This window comes from Dendrobates tinctorius, unplaced genomic scaffold (genome assembly GCF_039654945.1).
Source record: "Dendrobates tinctorius isolate UK_male_01 unplaced genomic scaffold, ASM3965494v1 ptg000020l, whole genome shotgun sequence".
Classification (NCBI taxonomy): Eukaryota; Metazoa; Chordata; class Amphibia; order Anura; family Dendrobatidae; genus Dendrobates; species Dendrobates tinctorius.
The window spans coordinates 51,979,099-52,003,342 of NW_027361688.1; the positions used below are offsets into that span (position 1 = coordinate 51,979,099).

The 24,244-nt window shown below is 42.7% G+C and overlaps 1 protein-coding gene across 2 annotated transcripts in view; it reads left to right on the top strand.

Annotated features, from left to right (window-relative positions):
• ARAP3 (ArfGAP with RhoGAP domain, ankyrin repeat and PH domain 3) overlaps positions 1–24,244 on the top strand; it is a 238,723-nt gene that overhangs the window by 149,730 nt on the left and 64,749 nt on the right. For both annotated transcript variants that reach the window (XM_073568037.1, XM_073568036.1), the window contains exons 8-11: positions 2,799–2,919; positions 9,202–9,383; positions 13,086–13,192; positions 15,063–15,262. In XM_073568037.1, coding sequence (XP_073424138.1) covers positions 2,799–2,919; positions 9,202–9,383; positions 13,086–13,192; positions 15,063–15,262 — 610 coding nt within the window. The remainder of the gene's footprint in view (positions 1–2,798; positions 2,920–9,201; positions 9,384–13,085; positions 13,193–15,062; positions 15,263–24,244) is intronic.

A 24,244-nucleotide genomic window follows, 5' to 3' on the forward strand; every position in this document is an offset into this window, starting at 1 on the left:
ACTCACTGGTATTAATCAATTCACTGTCAGCACCATTCTCTCGGAATCTCTTTAAAGGGAACCTGTCACCTGAAAAAATGCCATATATGTGGTTAGGCCGGTTTCACATTTGCGCTTTATAGCGCAGCGACGGCCTGCGCACGGCCGCCGCTAAGCCCCGCCCCCTGCCGGCTCCCTGCCCGCCCCTTCCGGTCATCGCCGCCTACTAGCGCACATGGACGCTTGCGATCTGCGCACCCTATCTTTAGCATAGGGTGCGCAGATCGTGTGCTGGCCGTGCGCTAGCAGGATTTTGCCGTGCGCTGCACACTTTTGAAGGTGCGCCCGTGTGCGCCGAACGCAGCATGTTGCATTTCGGCGCGCACGGCGCACCTTCAATAGTGCGCAGCGCACGCCAAAATCCTACTAGCGCACAGACAGCACACCCTATGCTAAAGATAGTGTGCGCAGATCGCAAGCGTCCATGTGAGCTAGTAGGCGGTGATGACCGGAAGGGGCGGGCAGGGAGCCGGCAGGGGGCGGGGCTTAGCGGCGGTCGTGCGCAGGCCGTCATTACGCTATAAAGCGCAAATGTGAAACCGGCCTTAATCTGCAGGTTAATAGCGTTACTAACCTGCCTGAGGCCTGCATTTACCCGAACACTGCGGGAGAAAATGAACTTTATTCCCGGTTTCAGTTACGGGGTCAGCACCCGCTTGGGATAAGTAACCGCTCTGAGAATATAGAGTGGGCGGCTATAACTGCACCCTCGGCCCTGACTGACAGCCGGCCCCAATGTAAAAATCCACGGACCAGAAACATCCCCATTCATGTATATGGAACAGATCTATATTCCCAATAAGTTCTGTAACACAACCAATAGACAAATGCAGGACGTGCGCCGGGGTCTTCACTCATTATATTGATGTTCATAATATCACTAATAAATACTGTAGACCTGTATTAGGAAATATTGTATTAGCAAATATTGCAGAAAAGAAAATGACAAATGTATTGTACAGTGTATTTGCTGTGAATTCGGTCTCCATAGCGGGATCCTTGTATACACATATTTCCGTGCAGATGTCAGCTCCGCATACAGTGAAGCTTTTGGATGTCCTGTGACTCCCAATACAGTGGAGAAATATCAGATTTTTACAGTAATAAGGTGTTATCCGAGCATGCTCTGGTGCTAACAGAGTGTCTTGGGCTTGCTCGAAAAATATGTTTAAGTCCTCAAGGCTGCATGTCTCGCGGCTGTTCGACAGCCTCAACACATGGAGGTATTGCCTAACAAACAGGTAATCCCTGCATGTGTTGTGTGTGGCTGTTGAACAGCCGCGAGACGTGCAGTAGTGTGATACGGTCTTATCGAGAGAATTATAGCACATTATGGAGAAGATGGAGAGTAACATTTTTCCATCTTCTTCAGTGTGCAAGTCTGTAGAAATCAGACTGATCTCAGATGTCATTGGAGTGCAGTTGGATGATTTCCACCCACTCATAGACGCTCTGTCCAAGGAAAAAATCAGACATGTGCGCGTCTCTATAGATTAACATTGATCCGAGTGCTTTCCGATGTTTTGTCGGATCACACTTGGACGGAAAATACGATGGTGTGACCCTGGCCTAAGGCTAGTATCACACAGGGCGCAGCGCAGGGCCGCCGCTAAGCCCCGCCCCCAGCCATGCCTCCTCTGGTCAGCTCCTCCTCTGATCGCTGCATGCGATCAGCGTACCCTATAGTTAGCGTTGGGTATGCTGGTCATGCGCTGGCACACTTTTGCCGGCGCTTGCGCCCTTTCGTTGCTACGCCGAGCGCACAAAAATGCACTGTGTTGCATTCTTGTGCGCTCTGCACAGCGCCAAAAGGGCGGATGCACCGGCAAAAGTGTGCCAGCGCATGACCAGCATACCCAACGCTAACTATAGGGTACGCTGATCGCATGCAGCGATCACTAACCGGAGGAGGCGTGGGCGGGGCTTAGCGGCGGCCCTGCGCTGCGCCCTGTAACGCTAGTGTGAAAGTAGCCTAAGGGCTCATGGACTCGATCATTTAAATCGGACAAGTGCCATCTGTACTTTTGACAGATAGCACTCGTACACATGTTATCTTATGGTGCTGTGCACATATCAGATTTTTGCTCCAGACCGAGTGGTCAGAGGAAAAACAAAATTGCAGCATGCACAATTTTCCTCTGAGAATCGAGTGGCACCCGCCCATTTATGTGTATGTGTCCATGAAAAAAAATTGGACCGCTCTTGGATGACATCAGAGTGCAGTCTATTTTCATGGACTGACAGAATGGAGAAAGTGGAAAAACTTTTTTTTTTCTCTCCACCTCCGAGAAAATCAGATCAATCTCTGATCAAACTCTGATCACAGTGCGATTAGCATAATCAGACCGTTTTTCTCAGATGGAGAGAAAACAATGTTGTGTCCCTAACTTACGAGGATTTTTTTTTGCTTTGTTTTTTTTCTATTTAATTTTGCAACATTTCATTTTTTTTTAGCAACTCTCCGTAATCAAATGCTGCACCCCAATCTGCTTTTTTAAGAGCAAGATAACAATTCTGGGTAACTGGAAAGTTCCCAGTTTTAGACTATGCTGTGTAAGACTTGGCTTTGGCCGACGGTCTCGTCCACCCATTTCCGGAGTTGACATAAGTCGTTGTGGTCTCTGGATGTTGTTCCACCTTTCCTATCGCTATCAAAAACAGAGGACAAATATGACACAAAGTCACAAATCTACAGCTGTGCAATAACCCCCCCTCCCCGACATCTATCAATCTTCATATTGTACCCTGTCTGTTTTTAGGACATATATTCTAAAGGTGTGATCCCCCTGACCTCCATTGAAATGGCTCGTTCAACCAAGGAGAACAAGTTTGAAGTAGTCACAAAGCACAGGATTTTCGTGTTTCGTGCCGAGAGTGAAGGTGTGTATAGAGCAATCCATGTACGGCGAGAATTATTATGATTCAAAGACTGGAAGCAAAAATACTGAATTACAGATTTACCCTAGTAAATATGAGGTTGTGCTTTCGTCTTTCACATGTAGCATTTATTATGCATTTTTTCATCCTTTTTTTTTGGGGGGGGGATAAAAATGCAGCTCTTTACCGTACAACAACATCATGAATGAAGTTTCAAAAATCTTTTTTTTTAAAGCACAGCATGTCAGTTCTTTCTCCTGTTTTTTCTGCATTTTTCCCCATTAGGGTATGTGCACACGTTGCGGATTTGCTGCGGATCCGCAAGTGATTTACAGTACAATGCTATTGTATGGGAAAAAAAAAACGCTGTGCACATGCTGCGGAAAAATCCGCGCAGAAACGCTGCTTTTTTTTCCCGCAGCATGTCAATTCTTTGTGCGGATTCCGCAGCGTTTTTACAGCCATTCCAATATAGGAATCCGCAGGTGTAAAAACGCAGGCGAAATCCGCACTAAATCTGCAGGAAATCCGCCTAAAAAACGCGTGGATTTTGACGTGCGGATTCTTTTTAAAAAAAAGCAGATTTCGCGCCGAAAATTCCGCACACGAATCCTCAACGTGTGCACATACCCTTAAGGCTTAGCAGAAAAAAACATATCAAGAACAATTTTTTTTTTTTATAAAAGCACGAAAAATACATAAAAATGTATGGAATTTCCACTGCTGTTTTCCAACCATACTCTGCATTTTTGCTACAAGAAAAAAAGCCATGTGTGAACATGTCCTAGCATTTTAAGTTCCTATCTGCCTTTCTTTCTTAACTTTGTGTGCACTGCCTGTTGTCAAGTGTAATTCGTCTCTAACAGCAGCGATGCAGAGACAGAAGGGGGGAAGGGTCTTAGTCTCTCTGGTACTTCTGTCCTGTCTGTTAAGCTCCATACTGGCATAACACAGAGATAGGCTTTAACCCCTTAACCCCCGGAGGTATTTTCGTTTTTGCGTTTTCGTTTTTCGCTCCCCTACTTCCCAGAGCCATAACTTTGATATTTTTTCCATCAATATGGCCGTATGAGGGCTTGTTTTTTTGAGGGATGAGTTGTACTTTTGAACGACATTATTGGTTTTACCATGTAGTGTACTAGAAAACGGGAAAAAATCCCAAGTGCTGTGAAATTGCAAAAAAGTGCAATCCCACACTTGTTTTTTGTTTGGCTTTTTTACTAGGTTCACTAAATGCTAAAACTGGCCTGCCATTATGATTCACCAGGTCATTACGAGTTCATAGACACCAAACATGTCTAGGTTCTTTTTTATCTAAGTGGTGAAAAAAAATTCCAAACTTTGTTTAAAAAAAAATGCACCATTTTCCGATACCTGTAGCGTCTCCATTTTTCATGATTTTGGGTTGGGTGAGGGCTTATATTTTGCGTGCCGGGCTGTCGTTTTTAGTGATACCATTTTGGTGCAGATACGTTCTTTTCATCGCCCGTTATTGCATTTTAATGCAATGTTGCAGCAACCAAAAAAACGTAATTCTGACGTTTTGACTTTTGTCTCGCTACGCCATTTAGCGATCAGGTTAATCCTTTTTTTTATTGATAGATCGGGCGATTCTGAACGCGGCAATACCAAATATGTGTATGTGATTTTATTTTTGTTTTATTTTGAATGAGGAGAAAGGGGGTGATTTGAACTTTTATATATTTTTAATTTTTTTTAATATTTTTAAAAACATTTTCTTTTCACTTTGGCATGCTTCAATAGTCTCCATGGGAGACTAGAAGCTGCCACAACCCGATCGGCTCTGCTACATAGAGGCGATGGTCAGATCACTTCTATGTAGTAGAATTGCTCACTTGCTATGAGCGCCGACCACTGGGTGGCGCTCACAGCAATCTGGCATTCACAACTATAGAGGTCATGCCAACACACTGTTGACCCGTGATCACGTGATGCGGGTCACCGGTGTGCGTATTTCTGGCATGATTGTCAGAAGCGCTTGTTAAATGCCGCTGTCAGAGTTTGACAGCGTCATTTAAAGGGTTAATAACCGCGGGTGGATCGCGATCCCACCCCCAGCTATTGCTGGCACATGTCAGCTGTTCAAAACAGCTGACGTGCCAAAAAAGATATTGGCTCACCACCGGAGCCCACATCAAGAGGAGGGAGTCCGACATTGGCGTATTATTACGCCCGATGTTGGAAAGGGGTTAAAGGGGTTGTCCGCTACAAGGACAACCCCTTCCCAATCTCTGTTTCCCCCTTGTAAAATAATAACACTTAGGCCGGGATCACACACAGCGAGATACCGCCGAGTCTCACAGGTTAAAACCAAGCTCTGGGGCCGGCACTCCGGAGCGGAGCGTGCAGCCGCACAGCAATACATGGAGCTGCACGCTGCGCTCCGGAGTGCCGGTGCCAGAGCTTGGTTTTAACCTGCGAGACTCGGCCGTATCTCGCTGTAGTGTGACTCCGGCCTAATACTCACCTTCTGTGCCGGTGCCAGTCCATTGGTGTCGGTACGGGCTCTCACATTGTCATGTCACGTGATCCCTGCAGCCAATCAGTGGCTGCTTCACTCTCCCTGTCTTTGATCAAATCACATACATCCAGGAGTGAGGAAAAAAGTTAAGCCAAATACTATGATTGCGAATATCTCAGCAACAAAGATGTAAAATTGAAAAAATACCATTTTATTCAGCACTAAAGGCACTATTACATGGTGTGTCCAGTTCCCTTGGTGAAAGGTCCTCTTTAAGAAGATTTATCCAAGTTAAATGAGGTTTATAGCATTTTAAGATGTGAGAAATATCTTACACAACTAATACAAAGATCCAAATAGCCAGACTTTTATCAATCCTGAGGGAGGATGCAGGCTCCTGTCTTCTGAAGTCTTCAACCGGTCCTCAGTTACTTCCGGCTTCCTGATATTTAATAGCTCCTCAATAGGATTTCCTGTTCCATGTCGCAGGATGTCTCTGGATTTTATAGCAAAAAAATAAAACCTGTTTCCCCTCAATTTCAGCAGGTGACAGTATTTTGTCCACTATTCATGAAATACCCTCTGTTTATTTGGGTGGTTCCTTTAATCAAGGACTTATTCTTGCTTTGTCTCAAGATATATGTGATACAAAGTAGGAAATGGAACATCCAGGACGCAGCGTTTCCATGATTGTTTTATTTTTACTTATTGTCAGGTTTTGAAATATTTCAAGGACAATTTGTTTTTTCTCGGAGTAATGTTTTCTAGGTTTTTTGTTGCTCAGGGTACGTGAGCTTCATGCTATTAGCACCCATAGTCTTGTGTGCTACCTAGTAGCCTGGAGTGTACACTAGAGGTACTGACTCTTATCCCTAGGCCGGGGTCAGACTTGCGAGAAACTTGCACGAGTCTTGCACGTCAATACCCGACACTGCCGCCGGCACTCGGATCGGAGCGTTCAGCTGCACGTATTTCTATGCAGCTGAACGCTCCGCTCCCGAGTGCCGGCGGCAGAGTCGGGTATTGACGTGCAAGACTCGTGCAAGTTTCTCATAAGTCTGACCCTGGCCTTAGGTGCAGTTCACACTAGGCATTTTTTCTACATTTTTTATGCAAGAAATACTGAAAAAAAAGCATATTTTACATGTTTCTTCGTGGCTTTTTTTGGCCATTTTTTGCATGCTATGTGTGTATATATATAAATATATATATATATATACACAGTACAGACCAAAAGTTTGGACACACCAAAGAGATTTCTTTATTTTCATCACTATGAAAATTGTAGATTCACTCTGAAGGCATCAAAACTATGAATTAACACATGTGGAATTATATAATTAACAAAAAAGTGTGAAACAACTGAAAATATGTCTTATATTCTAGGTTCTTCAAAGTAGCCACCTTTTGCTTTGATTACTGCTTTGCACTCTCTTGGCGTTCTCTTAATGAGCTTCAAGAGGTAGTCACCGGAAATGGTTTTCACTTCACTGGTGTGCCCTGTCAGGTTTAATAAGTGGGATTTCTTGCCTTATAAATGGGTTTGGGACCATCAGTTGTGTTGTGCAGAAGTCTGGAGGATACACAGCTGATAGTCCTACTGAATAGACTGTTAGCTGCTTTTTTCTTGCCATAATACAAATTCTAAGTAAAGAAAAACGAGTGGCCATCATATCTTTAAGAAATGAAGGTCAGTCAGTCCGAAAAATTGGCAAAACTTTGAAAGTGTCTCCAAGTGCAGTGGCAAAAACTATCAAGTGCTACAAAGAAACTGGCTCACATGAGGACCCCCCCCAGGAAAGGAAGACCAAGAGTCACCTCTGCTGCGGAGGATAAGTTCATCCGAGTCACCAGCCTCAGAAATCGCAGGATAACAGCAGCTCAGATTAGAGACCAGGTCAATGCCACACAGAGTTCTAGCAGCAGACACATCTCTACAACTGTTAAGAGGAGACTTTGTGCAGCAGGCCTTCATGGTATAATAGCTGCTAGGAAACCACTGCTAAGGACAGGCAACAAGCAGAAGAGACTTGTTTGGGCTAAAGAACACAAAGAATGAACTTTAGACCAGTGGAAATCTGTGCTTTGGTCTGATGAGTCCAAATTTGAGATCTTTGGTTCCAACCACCGTGTCTTTGTGCGATGTAGAAAAGGTGAACAGATGGACTCTACATGCCTGGTTCCCACCGTGAAGCATGGAGGAGGAGGTGTGATGGTGTGGGGGTGCTTTGCTGGTGACACTGATGGGGATTTATTCAAAATTGAAGGTATTCTGAACCAGAATGGCTACCACAGCATCTTGCAGCGGCATGCTATTCCATCCGGTTTGCGTTTAGTTGGACCATCATTTATTTTTCAACAGGACAATGACCCCAAACACACCTCCAGGCTGTGTAAGGGCTATTTGACCAAGAAGGAGAGTTATGGGGTGTTACACCAGATGACCTGGCCTCCACAGTCACCAGACCTGAACCCAATCGAGATGGTTTGGGGTGAGCTGGACCGCAGAGTGAAGGCAAAAGGGCCAACAAGTGCTAAGCATCTCTGGGAACTCCTTCAAGACTGTTGGAAGACCATTTCCGGTGACTACCTCTTGAAGCTCATCAAGAGAATGCCAAGAGTGTGCAAAGCAGTAATCAAAGCGAAAGGTGGCTACTTTGAAGATCCTAGAATATAAGACATATTTTCAGTTGTTTCACACTTTTTTGTTAATTATATAATTTCACATGTGTTAATTCATAGTTTTGATGCCTTCAGAGTGAATCTACAATTTTCATACTCATGAAAATAAAGAAAACTCTTTGAATGAGAAGATGTGTCCAAACTTTTGGTCTGTACTGTATATATATGTCTTATTTTCAGAGAATCGCAGTATTTAAGTCAAAGTTTTTGAATTTTTCTTTAAGTCACAGAAAATACTGCAACAAATCATTTAAATTGACCACACAGGTACATTGTATGTCCAGGCCTTTCTGACATGAGTTTGACTCGCTAGCTCATATTGTTCGTGTGTTACGTGCACGCCGCTAGGTTCAGATAGAGGCGGGACAGGTCTCATGAATTCTTTGGAGCTTTGAGGGAACCGTTACTCAAGACGACCATGCACTGCAGCTTCCTCAGGCACAAGATGGATCCACTTGATCACACAAACACAATTGATAGAGTCTTCATGAACAGATGAACAGTTTAATATCACTACACATCCAGTACAATTCAAGTCGCTTAAGCCCAGGCTTCACAAACAGTACAGCTGTTTCTTAAAGGAACATTGAATAACAGTTTCTTTTGATAGCACAGTTCAGCACAGATCAAGACTCTTTACAAAGACACAGTAGTACACAGCGTTCCTTCTAGCACAGTGAGATGGACAGGGGGTTCTGAGGGGGGTGTTCCCTGTGACACAATTCCTTCCAGTCCTTATCTACCTGCTTATGATAGTCTTTCCCAACTGGCAGTACAGGGGTTAGCTGAGCTTCACTTTTTAATGGAATCCTGTGTCCCTATGGTTCACTTGCCTGAACTTTTGTGAGAGACAGATCACACACCACTCATCCCTTTGGCTGCTTGCCAGAATAGTAAACAAGTTCCCCACAATCCCCCTGGGGCTCTGCTAAACACTCCCTGTATCATGTGACTGTATAACCCCTCTAGTTGCTGGATGCTTTTGAAGCAACAGCACTCAGCACTACTTCTGCATGTCACACGTGGCCTGCATCAGTATGAGCAGAGCTGGATTTTAGTTACACTGCATCAATCCCCTAATCATTTTTTTCGTAACTGTTGTACATTCATTATCTCCATAGCGCAGAGGAGTGAGTGGTGCTCCACCATACAGAACAGGGTTAAAGAACAGCGAATGTTTAACCAACGTCCTCGCTCCTCCTGCATCTTCTCCAGGGCAGGCTACCTAGAGCTGAAGGGCTATAAGTCAAAGGTGTTTGCAGTGCTCACAACAGATGAATTATGGATCCATAAAAATGAACAGGTAAGAGCATGCAAGGTACTTCATGATGCCTCTTTTGAGGGCAAGTCTACCATAAATACATCAATGCAATTGTTCCCTGTTTACAATGCAGCAGAATTTAAGAACCACCTGCAGAAGCTTTGCTTTTATTAAATAAATTCCTAAATTAATAGACATTAATACATAGTTGATCACCCTTTGCAGCTATAACAACTTGCATTTCTCCTTGAAGGATTTCTACAAGATGCCAAATTGTGTCTGTGGAAAATTTTGGCCATTCATCCAGAAGACCGTTTGTTAGGTTAGACTCTGATGTTAGACTCACAATTTCTGTTTTATTTCTTCTCGAAATTGTTTGATGGGGTTGAGGTCAGGGTTTTGTGGTGCCTGTTAAATTCTTCCACACGAAACTCCCCCAACCATGCGTTTATGGACCTTGCTTTGCACACTAGGGTATGGTCATGCTAGAATAAAACAGGACACTTCTCACTTCTCAAACCGTTCCCTCAAAGTTGGAAATATACAGTTTTCCAAAATGTCTTGTACACTAAATCTTTAAGTAGTCTCTAGATCCAAGTGACCTAGTCCAAACCATGGAAAACAACCCCACAGCATTATCCCTCCTCCAACATACTTTACATTTGGCACAATTTTGTCAAGAAGGTAACGTTTTCCTGGCATTCTACAAACACAGACTCGTCCATCAGATGACAGATAGAGGAGTAGTGTGAGTCACAATTTCACAGAACATGTTTCCACTACTCTAGAGTGTAATGGTGGCTGCTTTGCACCACTCCATCCAACACTTGTTATTGTGCATGTTGATGCAAGGCTTGCATGGAGCTGCTTGGCCATGGAAAACGGTGTCATAAAGCTCCCGGTGAACAGTTTTTGATCTGATGTAAAGGGTAAAGGCGGTTTAGACCCTGCAATTATGGAGTCAGCAAACGGTGGTGCCCTCTGCTCATCAGCACTCATCGAACCTGTTCTGTAACTATACGTGGATTTTAATTCATGGCTGAGTCGCAGTTCCAAAATTCTTCCAGTTTGCAATAATTCCACCCATCATGGAATAGTTAGGAGAGAAAAAAATCTCATGAACTGACTTGTAACATCTTGCCTAGGACCATGCTAGTATCAGTGAGCTCTATAGAATGAGCCATTCTTTCACTAATGTTCATAAAGGCCGACCTTCATGGTATCGGGGCTGGATTTTATACACTTGTGGCAACAGGACTAAGTAAAATAGTTAAAACTTGCATGTATTACATCACTCTAGAATCACAGTAGAAAATAAACATATGCTGACATTGGAAAGAGTAATATACATACACAATGTGTCAGCACTGGAAAGAGTATATACAGTGGAGAAAATAACTATTTGATACATACACTGACGAATTTGAAAGTTTTCTCACCTACAAAGAATGGAGAGGTCTGTAATTTTTATCGTACATACACTTCAACTGTGAGAGACAAAATCTAAAAATAAAAACCAGAAAATCCCATTTTATAATTTTTAAATAATTAAATTGCATTGTATTGCATGAAATAAGTATTTGATCACCTAACAACCAGCAAGAATGCTGATGAGAAGGCAACAACTGTTGACACAATTATTAGAAAATGGAAGAAACGATATGACTGTCAATCTTCCTCGGTCTGGGGCTCCATGCAAGATTTCATCTTGTTGGGTGAATTTGATTCTGAGAAAGGTTAGGAATCAGCCCAGACCTAGGACCTGATTAATAACCTGAAGAGAGCTGGGACCACAGTCTCAAACATTACCGTTAATAACACAGTACGCTGTCATGGATTAAAATCTTGCAGGGCACAAAAGGTCCCCCTGCTCACACCAGCACATGCCCAGGCCCATTTGAGGTTCGCCAGTGGCCATCTGGATGATCCAGGGTAGCCATGGGAGAAGGTCATGTGGTCAGATGAGACCAAAATAGAACTTTTTGGTATCGACTCCACTCGTCGTGTTTGGAGGAAGGAGAAGGATAAGTTCAACCCCAAAACCAAATCGAGATGCATGGTGGGGGAAACATCATACTTTTTGGTGCTTTTCTGCAAAGGGGACAGGACAACTTTACCATATTTAAGGGAGGATGGATGGAGTCATGTATCGCAAGATTTTCGCCAATAACCTTCTTGCCTCAGTAAGAGCATTGAAGATGGGTCTTGGCTGGATCTTCCAGCATGACAATGACCTGAAACACAGAACCATGGCAAGTAAGGAGTGGCTCCGTAAGAAGCTTTTCAAGGTCCTGGAGTGGCCTAGCCAGTCTCCACATCTGAACCAATAAAAAATCTTTGGAGGGAGCTGAAACCCAATGTTTTCCAGCGACACCCCCAAAATCTGAAAGATCTGGAGAAGATCTGTATGGAGGAGTGGGCCAAAATCCCTTCTGCAGTGTGTGAAAACTTGGTGAAGAACTACAGGAAACATCTGACCACTTTAATTGCAAACAAAGATTTATGTACCAAATATTAAGTTCTGTTTTTCTATTGTATCAAATACTTATTTCATGCAATAAAATGCAAATTAATTATGTAAAAATCATATAATGTGATTTCCTGGATTTTTTTAAGACTCTGTCCCTAAAAATTACAGATCTCTCCATTCTTTGTAGGTGGGAAAACTTGCAAAATCATCAGTGTATGAAATACTTATTTTTCCCACTATACATACATGTGTCAGCACTGGAAAGAGTATATACATATACAATATGAATACATATGCTATAATATTGCTGTAAACGTTAAGAACGTAACATACTTATTTAACGTTTTTTAATCAAAGCGTGTGAAAGCCATCTAACCACATCAGGGTGACCTTTCTGTAGGGATAGTCCCTTACCACTATATGTTCTACCTCTATATGTGCCATATCAGGCCTCATCTGAATGAGGAATTAAAAGGTAACCAGGTGTAGCTCACATTAAAACCTTGTTTGGGAAGGATTGGTGTATAAGGGTGCTGAACCTTGGGGCGGCTATCCCTGAAATGTACTACAGAAAAGAGAAAAATAGGACCCACACACCTTTAGTATTAAATTAATGTACATGTACACAAATACCCTATATGGCCAATATACGAACATCTACATACACTGTGCGTCAGCACACTGCGAATAATGAATACATGAAATACAATATTTCTGTAAACGTTTAAAACGTAAGGTACGTAATTAGAGGTTTTAGATCAAAGAGCGCAAAAGCCATCTAACCACGTCAAGGTGACCTTTTAATATGGATGATCCCTAACCATTATATGTCTTATCTCTCATATATTGGCTACATACCATTTTTGTGCACTTGTACATTAATTTAAAAATGAGGATTTGCGGGCCCTATTTTTTCTTTTTTATTAGAAAGTGTAGCCTTTCTTTACAGTGGTCCACTTGGAAAAAATTGTGTACCTTATGTTAAATGTTTATTTCCAACATGTAACATTATCGCCCTCACCGATTCGGGGAACGCTGCTCTTAATTGCCTGTTATATGCTTTCCACTGTTCTATCCATTCTCTATGGGACAGGCGGATAGAGCCAGGCGTTGTATTGCAGTCCCATAGAGAAGGAATAGGTAAAGCTGCTGCATTATCTGAACTCACTTTAGCTTACAAAAGCTACAGTAACATAAAACTAGCTCTACTACATCTGTAAGAAAGATTTAGATAGAAAATTCAGGTCCCAATTCTTTGTCATTTTCCCATATAGTTTTTCAAAATGGGCAATGGAATGTTTGTGATCGAAATGCACGGCTCCACCATCCGAGATGGACGCAACAAGACATTTGAGTTGATTACGCCACATAGAACTTTCAGGTAACCTGTAAGCGAATTGTAAATCACTCTCAGAGAAGTAACTGGACCTCATTTATCTGGACTTACCTTGTTGCTAAAAGCAGCCAGTCAGATCTCAGCTTTTATTTATTGCACTTGTCTACAGAAATGAAAGCTGTTCTCTGATTAGTAGTACAGGTGTAAACTACTGATAGAAACAACCACCCGCACACCTAGCAGATTATGGAGGGGCTGGTTGCCTAGTAGAAAAAATGCACACAAATGAGGCTTGCGTAGAACGCCAGTCACACAGGTATGCAAAGTGTCCGGCTTACAGCCTATTGATGATGCCTATAATATTATCAGTGCATTTGTCATCTGACAGGTTTTGGTAAGGCTGTTTCCTTATGGTATGTTTTCCTCAATTTTTCTGTTAGCTGTTTTTGAAATTAGTGTTAGGACTCGCACGCATGAGGACACTTGACATTGGGTTGCGAGCTTATCTATTTTGACCAAAATATCAGCCAATATCTCATTTAATGTATTTATCATATGCATTAATTTTTTTTCATCTTTTATTGCACTTTTTATTATTTTTCTGCAGGATGCAGCCAGGCCCCTTTTTGTTGGCTTGGTGCACTGGGGCATCTGTCCTTGTGGGGTGCATATATATATAGGGCTGGGCAGCCCGCCAGTTAATATTATACAACTACTTTCAACAAAAACTCTATTAAAGATTATCTACGGGGTTCAAGACACACCTTTGTGACAGTCTCTCCAGTATCTTCCAGTGCTTCTTCTGAAACCAAGCCTTGGTGGATTTGATGTGTGCTTGGGATCATTGTACTGTTGGAAGGTCCAGCAAAGCCCAAGCTTCAGCTTCCTCATAAAATACATGATATTTTCTCTTAAGATTTCCTGATACTTGATTGAATCCATTTTACTCTCCACACACTGCAAATTTCCATGCAAGGAGGGAGCAAAGTTGCCTCAGAGTATCATTGATCCACCACCATGCTCCACTGTAGGCTGGGTGTTCTTTTCATTGAACACTTCATTCTTCTTCCTCCAGAAATACCACTGATCCATTGGCCTGAAAAGTTAGTTTTCTTTCATTGTGCTACAAAACAGAACCTCAAAACCTCTGTGGCTTATTTAAAATGGTTTTTAGCATATTTGAATCACCTATTCTTGTAGTTTTAGGTCAGTTGAAATGTATGTCTTAGAGGTCGGTCATGAGGACCTTCAGCGTTTATTATGTGCGTTAGTGTGCACACAATGTCTTTTGTATCCAAATCTTTTCTCATGTCTTTTGCAGTCACTCCAGGGTTTTTGACCACCTGCCTCCTTTAAAGGTTTGCTTTCTGCGACGTCCTTGTAGTGCAATCAACAATTCTTTACCTTTGAACTTTGAGCAAATTGTAAATAAAGGAACATCTAATGACTATGCTCTCTTTTTATATCCATTTTCTTGTTTGTGTAAGGTAATCATCTCTAGTCTTAACTTTTTGGACCACTCTCTTGACAACCCAAGAATATTAGTGAACTGGAAGCCATTGCCTGTGAGTAATGGGCTAAGATTTATTACAAACCCTTCCAGAAGCCGATGTCTGGCTTTGCATCATGTTTTCAGCAGACTCATAGCAGCCAAAGGGTCTTTAATAAGTACTAAAAAGACTTGTAATGAAGGAGTTGGATAATTCTGAGACTGCAGAAGTCATCAAAAACATTTTTTTTCTTGATAGCTTGTAAATTTTACAAATAAACCTGTTTCAATGGAGGTTAAGAATACCATTGGTTGCATCTGTATGGATATAAATAAATATGCTTATTAATGTATTCACATACGGTATATTGTTTTCATTTTTTTTTTGTCTATCTATAATTATTTGCACCTTTTCTTTATTTCCAGCTTCACAGCAGAGTCAGAGCGGGAGAAAAAGGAATGGATGGAGGCATTGCTGGAGTGTATATCTGAGTCACTCTCAGACTACGAAGTGGCTGAAAAGATTTGGTCCAACAAAACCAACAAGACCTGTGCTGACTGCAAAGCTTGCAATCCCGACTGGGCCTCCATAAATCTGTGTGTTGTCATATGCAAGCAGTGTGCAGGTCAGTGCTGAGAACAGCTTCATTCACACTCGTGTTTGGTCATTACGCTTGTCTGTTACATCTTTAGGAATAGATAAATCTAATTAGTATACTGGGATTTGTGTGAGGGTACAAGACGAACTGGTCCAACTATCAGCATCCACTCCCATCAGCTGTTTGGGGAGGTCGCGCACAAGTGACGCAGCCTTTTAATTGATAGTGGCTTCCGGCTGATTTGTACTTGCCTGTAACAATTTTTTTTAGCACAAGAAACAAAGAAAAAAATCCAGGCACTTCCGCCACACCCATTTGAAGGAAATTAAGGATCACACAAAATATATCCAGATAATAGCCTTGTCTTGTGATGCTTAACTTGAAACTTGCAAATGATTATGAAAATTCACAGGAAAGTAAGAGAAGCGTCCCTCACCACTGGCAATTTCAGTAAAATGCACTTTTTTTTGGTCACGGAGTTGCAGACAGAGACATCAGTGAAATGGGCAATGGCTGTTTCGCATGTTGACACGCTTCTTCCGGCGCACACATCATCACTAGTACGTCCCTTTCTTTTATGAACAATTCACTGGTCAACAGCATTTTTGGTGCCAAAGATATTTCATTGAATTTAGGGTAACTTTGGGGTGCTGATTCTGAATATGTCATCAGTTTTGCCAGATTGGCTCAAGTTTTTGAGATTTTTCGTAAAATGTGTAAAAAAAAAGACGTAATTTGCTACACGCGCATTAATTTTATTGATATTGTCATGAATACAATAAATTTAACAAAGTAAATGTTGATTTTAGTTTATTTTAACTAGTTTTAGAAAGTAATCTTCAAAAATGAACAAGACATGAAAGATAGGAGACATTTAATCGCTGGAAAAGCGCTTTTTATATGATTTTCTTCTATGTGAGCTATTGGGGCAGTCACGCTGTAGATTCCAGCAGTAATCAGCCATCATATGTCTGTCCCATCTGCCTTGGTACCTTTCCTCCATCACCATAATATCCTGATGAAATCTCTCCCCTTGTTCTTCGCTAAAATCTCCAAGGTTTTCTGGAAATCTGTCCAAGTGACTGTGAAGATAATGCAATTTAATGCTCATGTGTACACCCAGATTTCTAAATCTCAATAGCATGTTTTGTACCAGTTCTTCATAATTGTCTGCCTTTTGATTTCCCAAGAAGTTCTTCACTACCAACACAAAACTACACCATGCAGCAGCTTCAATGTCATTCATTTCCTTAGGAAAATTTGAATCTTTAATGAGTTTCCGAATTTGAGGACCATCAAAGATTCCTGCCTTCAGTTTTTCGCTACTAAGACCAGGGAAAGATCTGCAGATGTACATGAAGCAATTACCATCTTTGTCTAATGCCTTGACGAACTGCTTCATTAATCCTAACTTTATGTGAAGTGGTGGTAGAATGATTTTTTCCCTGTCCACCAAAGGTTCGTTCACTATGTTTGATGCTCCTACTGTCAAGGTGTCCCTTGGAGGCCAATTCAGTTTCTCCCAGTGCTGATGTTTTGCTCTACTATCCCACATGCAGATGAAGCAAGGATACTTTGTGTATCCACTTTGCTGTCCAAGTAAAAAGTTGACCATTTTTAAATCAACACATATCAGCCACGAATGTTCATGGTAGCACAGTTTCTCCAAGACCATTTTGACATTTTGGTATTGTTCTGCAAGTTTAGTTGAGTGAGCTACTGGAAGAGATGCACACTGATTGCCATTGTTCAACAAAACACATTTCAAACTCCTTTTAGAACTATCTATGAAAAGCCTCCAGTCTACAGGACGATATACTTGTAAACCCATTTGCAGCATCAGGCCAGGAATATCCTTACAATATACAAGTAGGTCATCTTCACAGAAAAATGGAAGAAGTGCTTCTTCTCTGGTCCTGTAAGATGTAATTTTAGTTCCAGGCGTCAGACAATTTTTTTCACTTAGCCTTGAAGCTAAAAGTTCGGATGCACTTTTTGAGAGGTTGAGGTCTCTTATTAGATCGTTGAGCTCTCCTTGGGTAAATTGCGTAGGTGTTCTGAAACTTCCTTCATATTCTAGTTCACTTCCAGAACTAATGCTTAGCTCCATACCCTGCATTTCATCATCATCAGGTGGGGGAAGGTCAGGTAACATGGTAAACACAGGTACAGGCACATCTTCACAATGAGGGACAGGCCTTCTTGCAGATTCCATGTTAGGATACTCCCATTTTCGTTTCTTATGCTTATTGAATCCTTGTACTTGCACTGCACAGAAATAACAGTCATCATGATGATTTTTTTGCTCTCTCCACACCATTGGAACACCAAATTTGAAGCTTGTTCTTTGTCCTTTGCTCCATTTTCGTAATAATTCGATACATGCTTTGCACACTATGTGTGGTGCCCAAAACTTGTCTTGGTCCCCAAGCATAACCCCAAAATAGGCAAAATACACTTTTTTAACGAAGTCTGTTATGTTTCTTCTATGTTTTGGCAGTGTATATTCACCACAAATGTAACAGAATGAGTCTGGATCGTTAAGACAACTTCTTCTTGATGAGTTCATGCTTTTCACTGGAAAACAGACAACAACATAAAGTTAGTGCAAAAATCAAGCTATGAACAAACTTTTAGAACACTAATTAACACAAAACTATATTGAGAACTGCTCAGTTCAAGTACTAATCCAAAGAAATTAATGAGATGATGCGTCGCATTTACCAACAAGTGCTATAAATAAGATACCAAAAATCTCAAAAACTTGAGCCAATCTGGCAAAACTGATAGCATATTCAGAATCAGCACCCCAAAAATACCCCAAATTCATTAAAATATTTTGGACACCAGAAAAAAATTTTTTTTTTGTTGACCTGTCTATTCACATTATTAAAATGTATTACTATCAATTACTAATCAAAAAAAGCTTTGTTATGTCCTTCCTTTAAACATAATTCTATAAGTAATTTAGTGAGATCAATAATAAATATACGTACATGATAGAAAGTGACACGCTGCTAACGGATATTTCCATAAAAAGACCAACAGTAACGTTTCGCAGAGGTAGAAGTCTGGGGGATATATTGGTAAAGGCAGGTTCACACACACCCGGACTTATTAAAATAATCTTTACCAAAAGGAAATTTTAAATGTATACACAGTAACCACTGTGATTATGTGTATTGTAAGAACCACATTAATTTGGAACGTTATTTCCATAATGTCAATCAGTTTTTTACTTTCCAGAGTAAATACATAGCGTATGCAATTATATGTGACTGTAGTAAATTTTATATTGGCAAAACTATCCGTTCCTTGCACAAACGTATTAGTGAGCATGTATGCTCACTACAGTCTGGAAAAGGTTCCCCAAGACTCATCAGCTATGTGAGACTGGTTCATGGGCGAGATCCAGAGCACATGCGTTTTGTGGGATTGCATTTTGAACAAATATCTAAAGAAAGTGGTGATAGTAGCAAAAAGCTAACTTACACACATGGACAAAATTGTTGGTACCCCTCATTTAATGACAGAAAAACCACAATGGTAACAGAAATAACTTGAATCTGACAAAAGTAATAATAAATCAAAAATCTATGAAAATTAACAAATGAAAGTCAGACATTGCTTTTCATCCATGCTTTCATCCTTCCTTCCAGATAATTAAAAAAAAAAAACTCATGAAATAGGCCTTGACAGAAATGATGGTCCCCTTAGGCTACTTTCACACATCAGGTTTTCGGCGTCAGGCGCGATCCGGCGTCGTGCCGGAGCGCCGGATCCGGCAAATATTTCGTAAAACCGGATGTGACGGATACGTTTTTCTGCCGGATCCGTCTTGTTCTTGACAGACAAAACCGGATCCGTCTCATCCGGTTAATCCGGTTTTTGTTCCGTTTTTCGACGGATTACGCCGGATCCGGTTTTTAAAATCGCCCCTTGTGGCCTTCCGAACGGGATTGGCTACTGAAAAACTATATATAGCGTGTTCCTACAGCCCTTCTTTGACAGGTTGTAGAGGAGAAAGTGCAGGTTGGAGAGAAGAGCAAGTTACTGGCGAAGATGGATGTTGTGATTGGAAATATTTTGAAGAATTTGGCAGATTTTACAGCGGAGGCGAATCGTTTGAGGGTGATTGTTCTGGAGAAGGAGAGAGCGAGACAGCAGCGCATCAGGCATCGTAGACAACGTTTGTGGATCCACCCCATCACAGCCAAGAGAATGACGCGTGGGGTCTATTCTACACTCTGCATGGACCTTAGACGAAACCCGAATACATTTTTTGGATATGTTCGGATGAAAATGGAGAATTTTGATTACTTGGTGGAGCGCATTGCACACCTCATAAGAAAATTGGACACCTATTGCCGCTTCTCTGTTTCACCCGCAGAGCGTCTGTTGGTGACTTTAAGGTAAGCCACATTTATTGGATATGCTTGCATCAGAGCACACTTTCACTGCAATCTTGTTGGTGGTAGTTTGTATCTCCAAGTGTTATATAGCTCAGTTTTGGTATGTAATGCTGTGATTTAAAACTAATTGATTGTTTTTTAATTCCCCACAGATTTCTTGCAGCTGGAGAATCCCTTTCGTCACTGCATTTCCAGTACAGACTCGGGATTTCCACCATATCTGGAATAGTGAAGTACACATGCCGTGCACTGTGGGACTCCTTAGCTGAAGAGTTTTTACCAGAACCCACAACAGAGAGGTGGATTGAAATTTCAGAAAAGTTTCAACAGATATGTCAGTTTCCCAACTGCTTGGGCGCTGTGGACGGGAAACATATCCGCATTATAAAGCCAGCCGGATCGGGATCGGAATATTTCAATTACAAGAAATATTTTTCAATTGTCCTCATGGCCATCGCTGACGCGGAATACAAATTTATTGCTGATGATATTGGGGCCTATGGCCGCTCCAATGACTCTCAAGCTTTCAAACTGTCTGCCATGGGGCGTAAACTGTATGGAAACACCTTCCAGTTCCCACCACCTAGACCGCTGCCGCAAACATCTGGTCCACCTATGCCATTTGTCTGTGTAGGGGATGAAGCCTTCCAGCTGTCAGAACACCTTTTGAAACCGTACTCTAGCAGAGGATTGACAAGACCAAAACGCATTTTTAATTACCGCCTCACAAGAGCAAGAAGAATGGTTGAATGTACCTTTGGTATTCTGACAGCCAAATGGCGGGTCCTATTGACTGCGATCAACCTCAAGACAGAAACTGTGGACGAGGTGATCAAAGCTTGCGTGGTACTCCACAATTTTGTTATCTGCAAGGAACCCATTTCCATTGAGGACACCTCTGAAGAAACCACCTTGCAATATTACCATGACATTACCACTAGAAGTTCTGTGACGGTTTCAGTAATGAGGGACAATTTTGCACTATACTTTATGTCACCTCAAGGCAGAGTACACTGGCAGGATGACAGAGTGTGAAAGATTTGTGCCCTTAACCAAACTTGTGTACCTTCTGTACCAACAGTATATACCTTTGCCAACCAAAGTTAGCTATCTTGTCATGGTCTTACTATTTTTACCTTTAGGCCACAGGTGTGTACCTGGTTGGGTTTTATGCAAAGTATTTCACCTTATAACAAAAGTTGTGTACATTGTTAGGAAATCACCAACAATAAACACAACTTTTTAGGTGAAATACTTTGCTTCAAACACAACCAGGAACACAACTGTGGCAAAAAGCTAAAATTTACCCACAGCTATATACCTGGTTTTGAATACCTTTTTACCTTTGAAATACCCTGTATTTAACCTTTTTTTTAAACATAGTTCGCCGCAGAAAGAAATGACAGACAACCATTGTAAAACGATAATTTAACTTTTATTTAAATTTTTTTTTTTTTTGTAAAATGTTTTTAATGTGCAAAAAACTTTTTAAATAAATGTTTTAAAACAACCAAATGGCCATTTTTATTGCCACAAAACCATTATAAGTCGGTGTAGTGTGGGGTGGAAATACTGCTGGAGGGGCTGCGGGACACTTCGACACTGGGAGTGTGGAGAGAGGACTGGGACGTGGTGGGGAAGGAACAGTTAGAGGTGATGGTGTGGAAAAAGCTACAGAATGGGTGGACATGTGGGAGGCAGAAGAGGTGGTGGGCGGTGGAGTGGAGGGTTGGGCAGGGACTGTGGGAGCAGATGATGTTGATGGCAAGTTGTATGGGGAAGGAGTTTGGTACGGGGAAGGAGTTTGGTACGGGGCAGGTTGCTGGAAGTGGGGAGATGTCTGGTACTGGGGAGGTTGCTGGTACTGGGGAGGTTGCTGGTACTGGGGAGGTGGCTGGTGCTGGGGAGGTGGATGGTATGTAATAGGAGGGGGAGGATGGAAAGTGGCTGGAGGGGGTGCAGGTGGAGGAACTACTGTGGTGGGAGGAGGAGGTTGGGAGGTAACGTGCTGGAGAGCACCGTGGCATGAATGCATTACATGCATCTGCTGGGTAGGAGAGCGTTTCCATGCGCTCCACAATAGACCTGAAAAAGGTGTCGTTTGGTGAAGATCTTGCTTCTGAATGCATGGTTTGCAGAAGTGTCTTCACCTCCAGAATGCTGGAGTTGATCTGCTGAAAGCCTGCGGAGATTTGCTCTGACAAGACTTTTAGACAGTTCTGGAAAGATGCATTCAGATGCAAGAACTCTGGCGCAAAAGTCTTTTCCTGACCCCTCTGCCGCTGCCGCCCAGTACCCGCAGGTGTACTAGAGGTGGCAGGGGCAGAAGGGTGGGGTAAAGGGAAATCGATCTCCTCACCAGCAGCTTCATGTAATGTAGGCGGCCACGATGCTCCTGTGCTGGTGGATGGGACAGATGGGTCGAATGTGTGGGAAGGCTGGGAAGGTGCAGATGTACCGGGGCGGTCGAAGTGTCCCTCGGTGCCGGTCTCCTCAGGGATCGCCTCAGGAGGGTCCAATCGTGCAGGCTCCCGAGTGCTGCTCACCGTGCTGTGGAATAAAGAGAAAAAAAAACAATTAAAATAATGACATGGTATGGCCCTGGCTGAAAAAAAAAAGTTACATCTAAACATTTTTTTTCACATGTGGTGTGTAATATTTACCTTCTGGTGACCATTGTTTCCCGGAGGAACGACAGGGCTTGTGCGTACTTGTACTTGCTCCTGCGTCCTCCAGATCCACTCGGGGCCCGCATCTCTTTATTGAACTCCTTCTTGAAACGATCCCTCACAGACCGCCACCGCTTCACAATTCTGTCCCCTGAAACGAGAAAGGAGTGGTTAGTATACAACATCAGTGTTTCCCAAACTCCAGTCCTCATGGTCCCCAGGGGTCATGTTTTCAGGATTTCCTTAGTAAATGGAAATCCTGAACACATGATCCGTGGGGACCACGAGGACTGGAGTTCGGGAAACACTGGTTTACATCAAGCAACCGGTACTGTATATACTTACGCTCTTTAATCTGGGCCCGAGCATCGAGGTCCTCCCAGCGGTTCACAAGGAGCGAACAGATTTCCTCCCAGAGTCGTCGGGTAACGATCAGGACAGCATGGCGGCGGTCAGCCATATTCCATAGCGGCTCCCTTTCTCTGACGAGATCGATGAGGTGGTCCACATCAATCCCTCCATCCTCACCGTCAGAGTCGGGAGCACGCTGTGAAGGCTGTTAAAGAAAAAGACAAAAATAACATAATTAGCCTCCACAAAAGAAATGAAATAAAAAGTGCAAAAAAACAAAGCAAAAATATTTATACTTACACGCTGGTGACCGCCGCGTTGCTGTCGCCGACGACCCTGGGAGGCACTGCGAGGACCTCTTGGCCGAGCACCAGATTGGGAAGACTAGAGAAGAAAACAAAAAATGTTATGTCTTTGGATGTAGGCATTTGTTTGCTGTGTATGGTCTGCAGAACATTGTTTTCTATGTGTTGTGTGTAGTGTGATGTGTTTCTGCGTTTGATGCAAAAAACTTACCAATTGTGAGCCCACTCCAAGTGTCTGTCCACCCCTTCCTTCTTCTTCTGGGAGCTCCTCTTCATCTTGTGATTCCTGTTTTGAAATAAAGGCAATGAATAGACATATATTACAGAGATGATGGATTTTGGAAATAAAAACTTACCGTCAAACGCTGACGATGCGAGGGAGGGCTCCCAGAAGAAGTTGTGCTGTCTTCCTGCTGGCCAGACTCCATGCCTGTGGGTGGTGTTACTGCTGCTGCCAGTGCTGCCACTGTTGCTGCTGCTGCATCTCTTGGGCGGCTGTTGAATAAAGAGAAACAAAGGGCCAATGAATATCTTGATATTCCATGGCCCTAGTTTGGAGGAATGGGGGATTTGATAATTACCATCTCTCATCTGCTGCTGGACTCCCCTCCCGTTGTTCAGCATGCTGCTCCATTTGGGGTGGTGGTGGTGCTGATGGTGCTGCTGCAGTGGTCTCCTGCCTTCTCCTGCGCCTGGTTGCTGTCTTGGGTGGCATGTTGGGTGTGGCTGAGGGTCCCACTGTCATGCTTTTATATATGTGTCTTGTGGGCAGAGCTACTGAGCATGCTCAGACCAAAAAAACCGGATCCGGCGCATTGCGGCGCTCATAGACTTTCATTGTGTGAAAAAGCTGGACACGCCGGATTCGGCGTGTCCGGCTTTTTCGCCGGAGACAAAAAACGTTACAGTAGCCGTTTTTTCCAGACGCCGGATCGCGACACATTGCCGGATCCGGCAAAAACCGGATGAAACGCATGGCCATCCGGCTCGATCCGGCTCTAATACAAGTCAATGGGGGGGGAAACCGGATCCGGCATTGCATTGTCAAAAGCGCCGGATCGCGCCTGACGGCGAAAACCTGATGTGTGAAAGAGGCCTTATCTTAATATTTTGTTGCGCAACCTTTTGATGCAATCACTGCAGTCAAACAATTCCTGTAACTGTCAATGAGATTTCTTCACCTCTCGACAGGTATTTTGGCCCCACTCCTCAAGAGCAAACTGCTCCAGTTGTCTCGTGTTTGAAGGTTGCCTTTTCCAGATGGCATGTTTC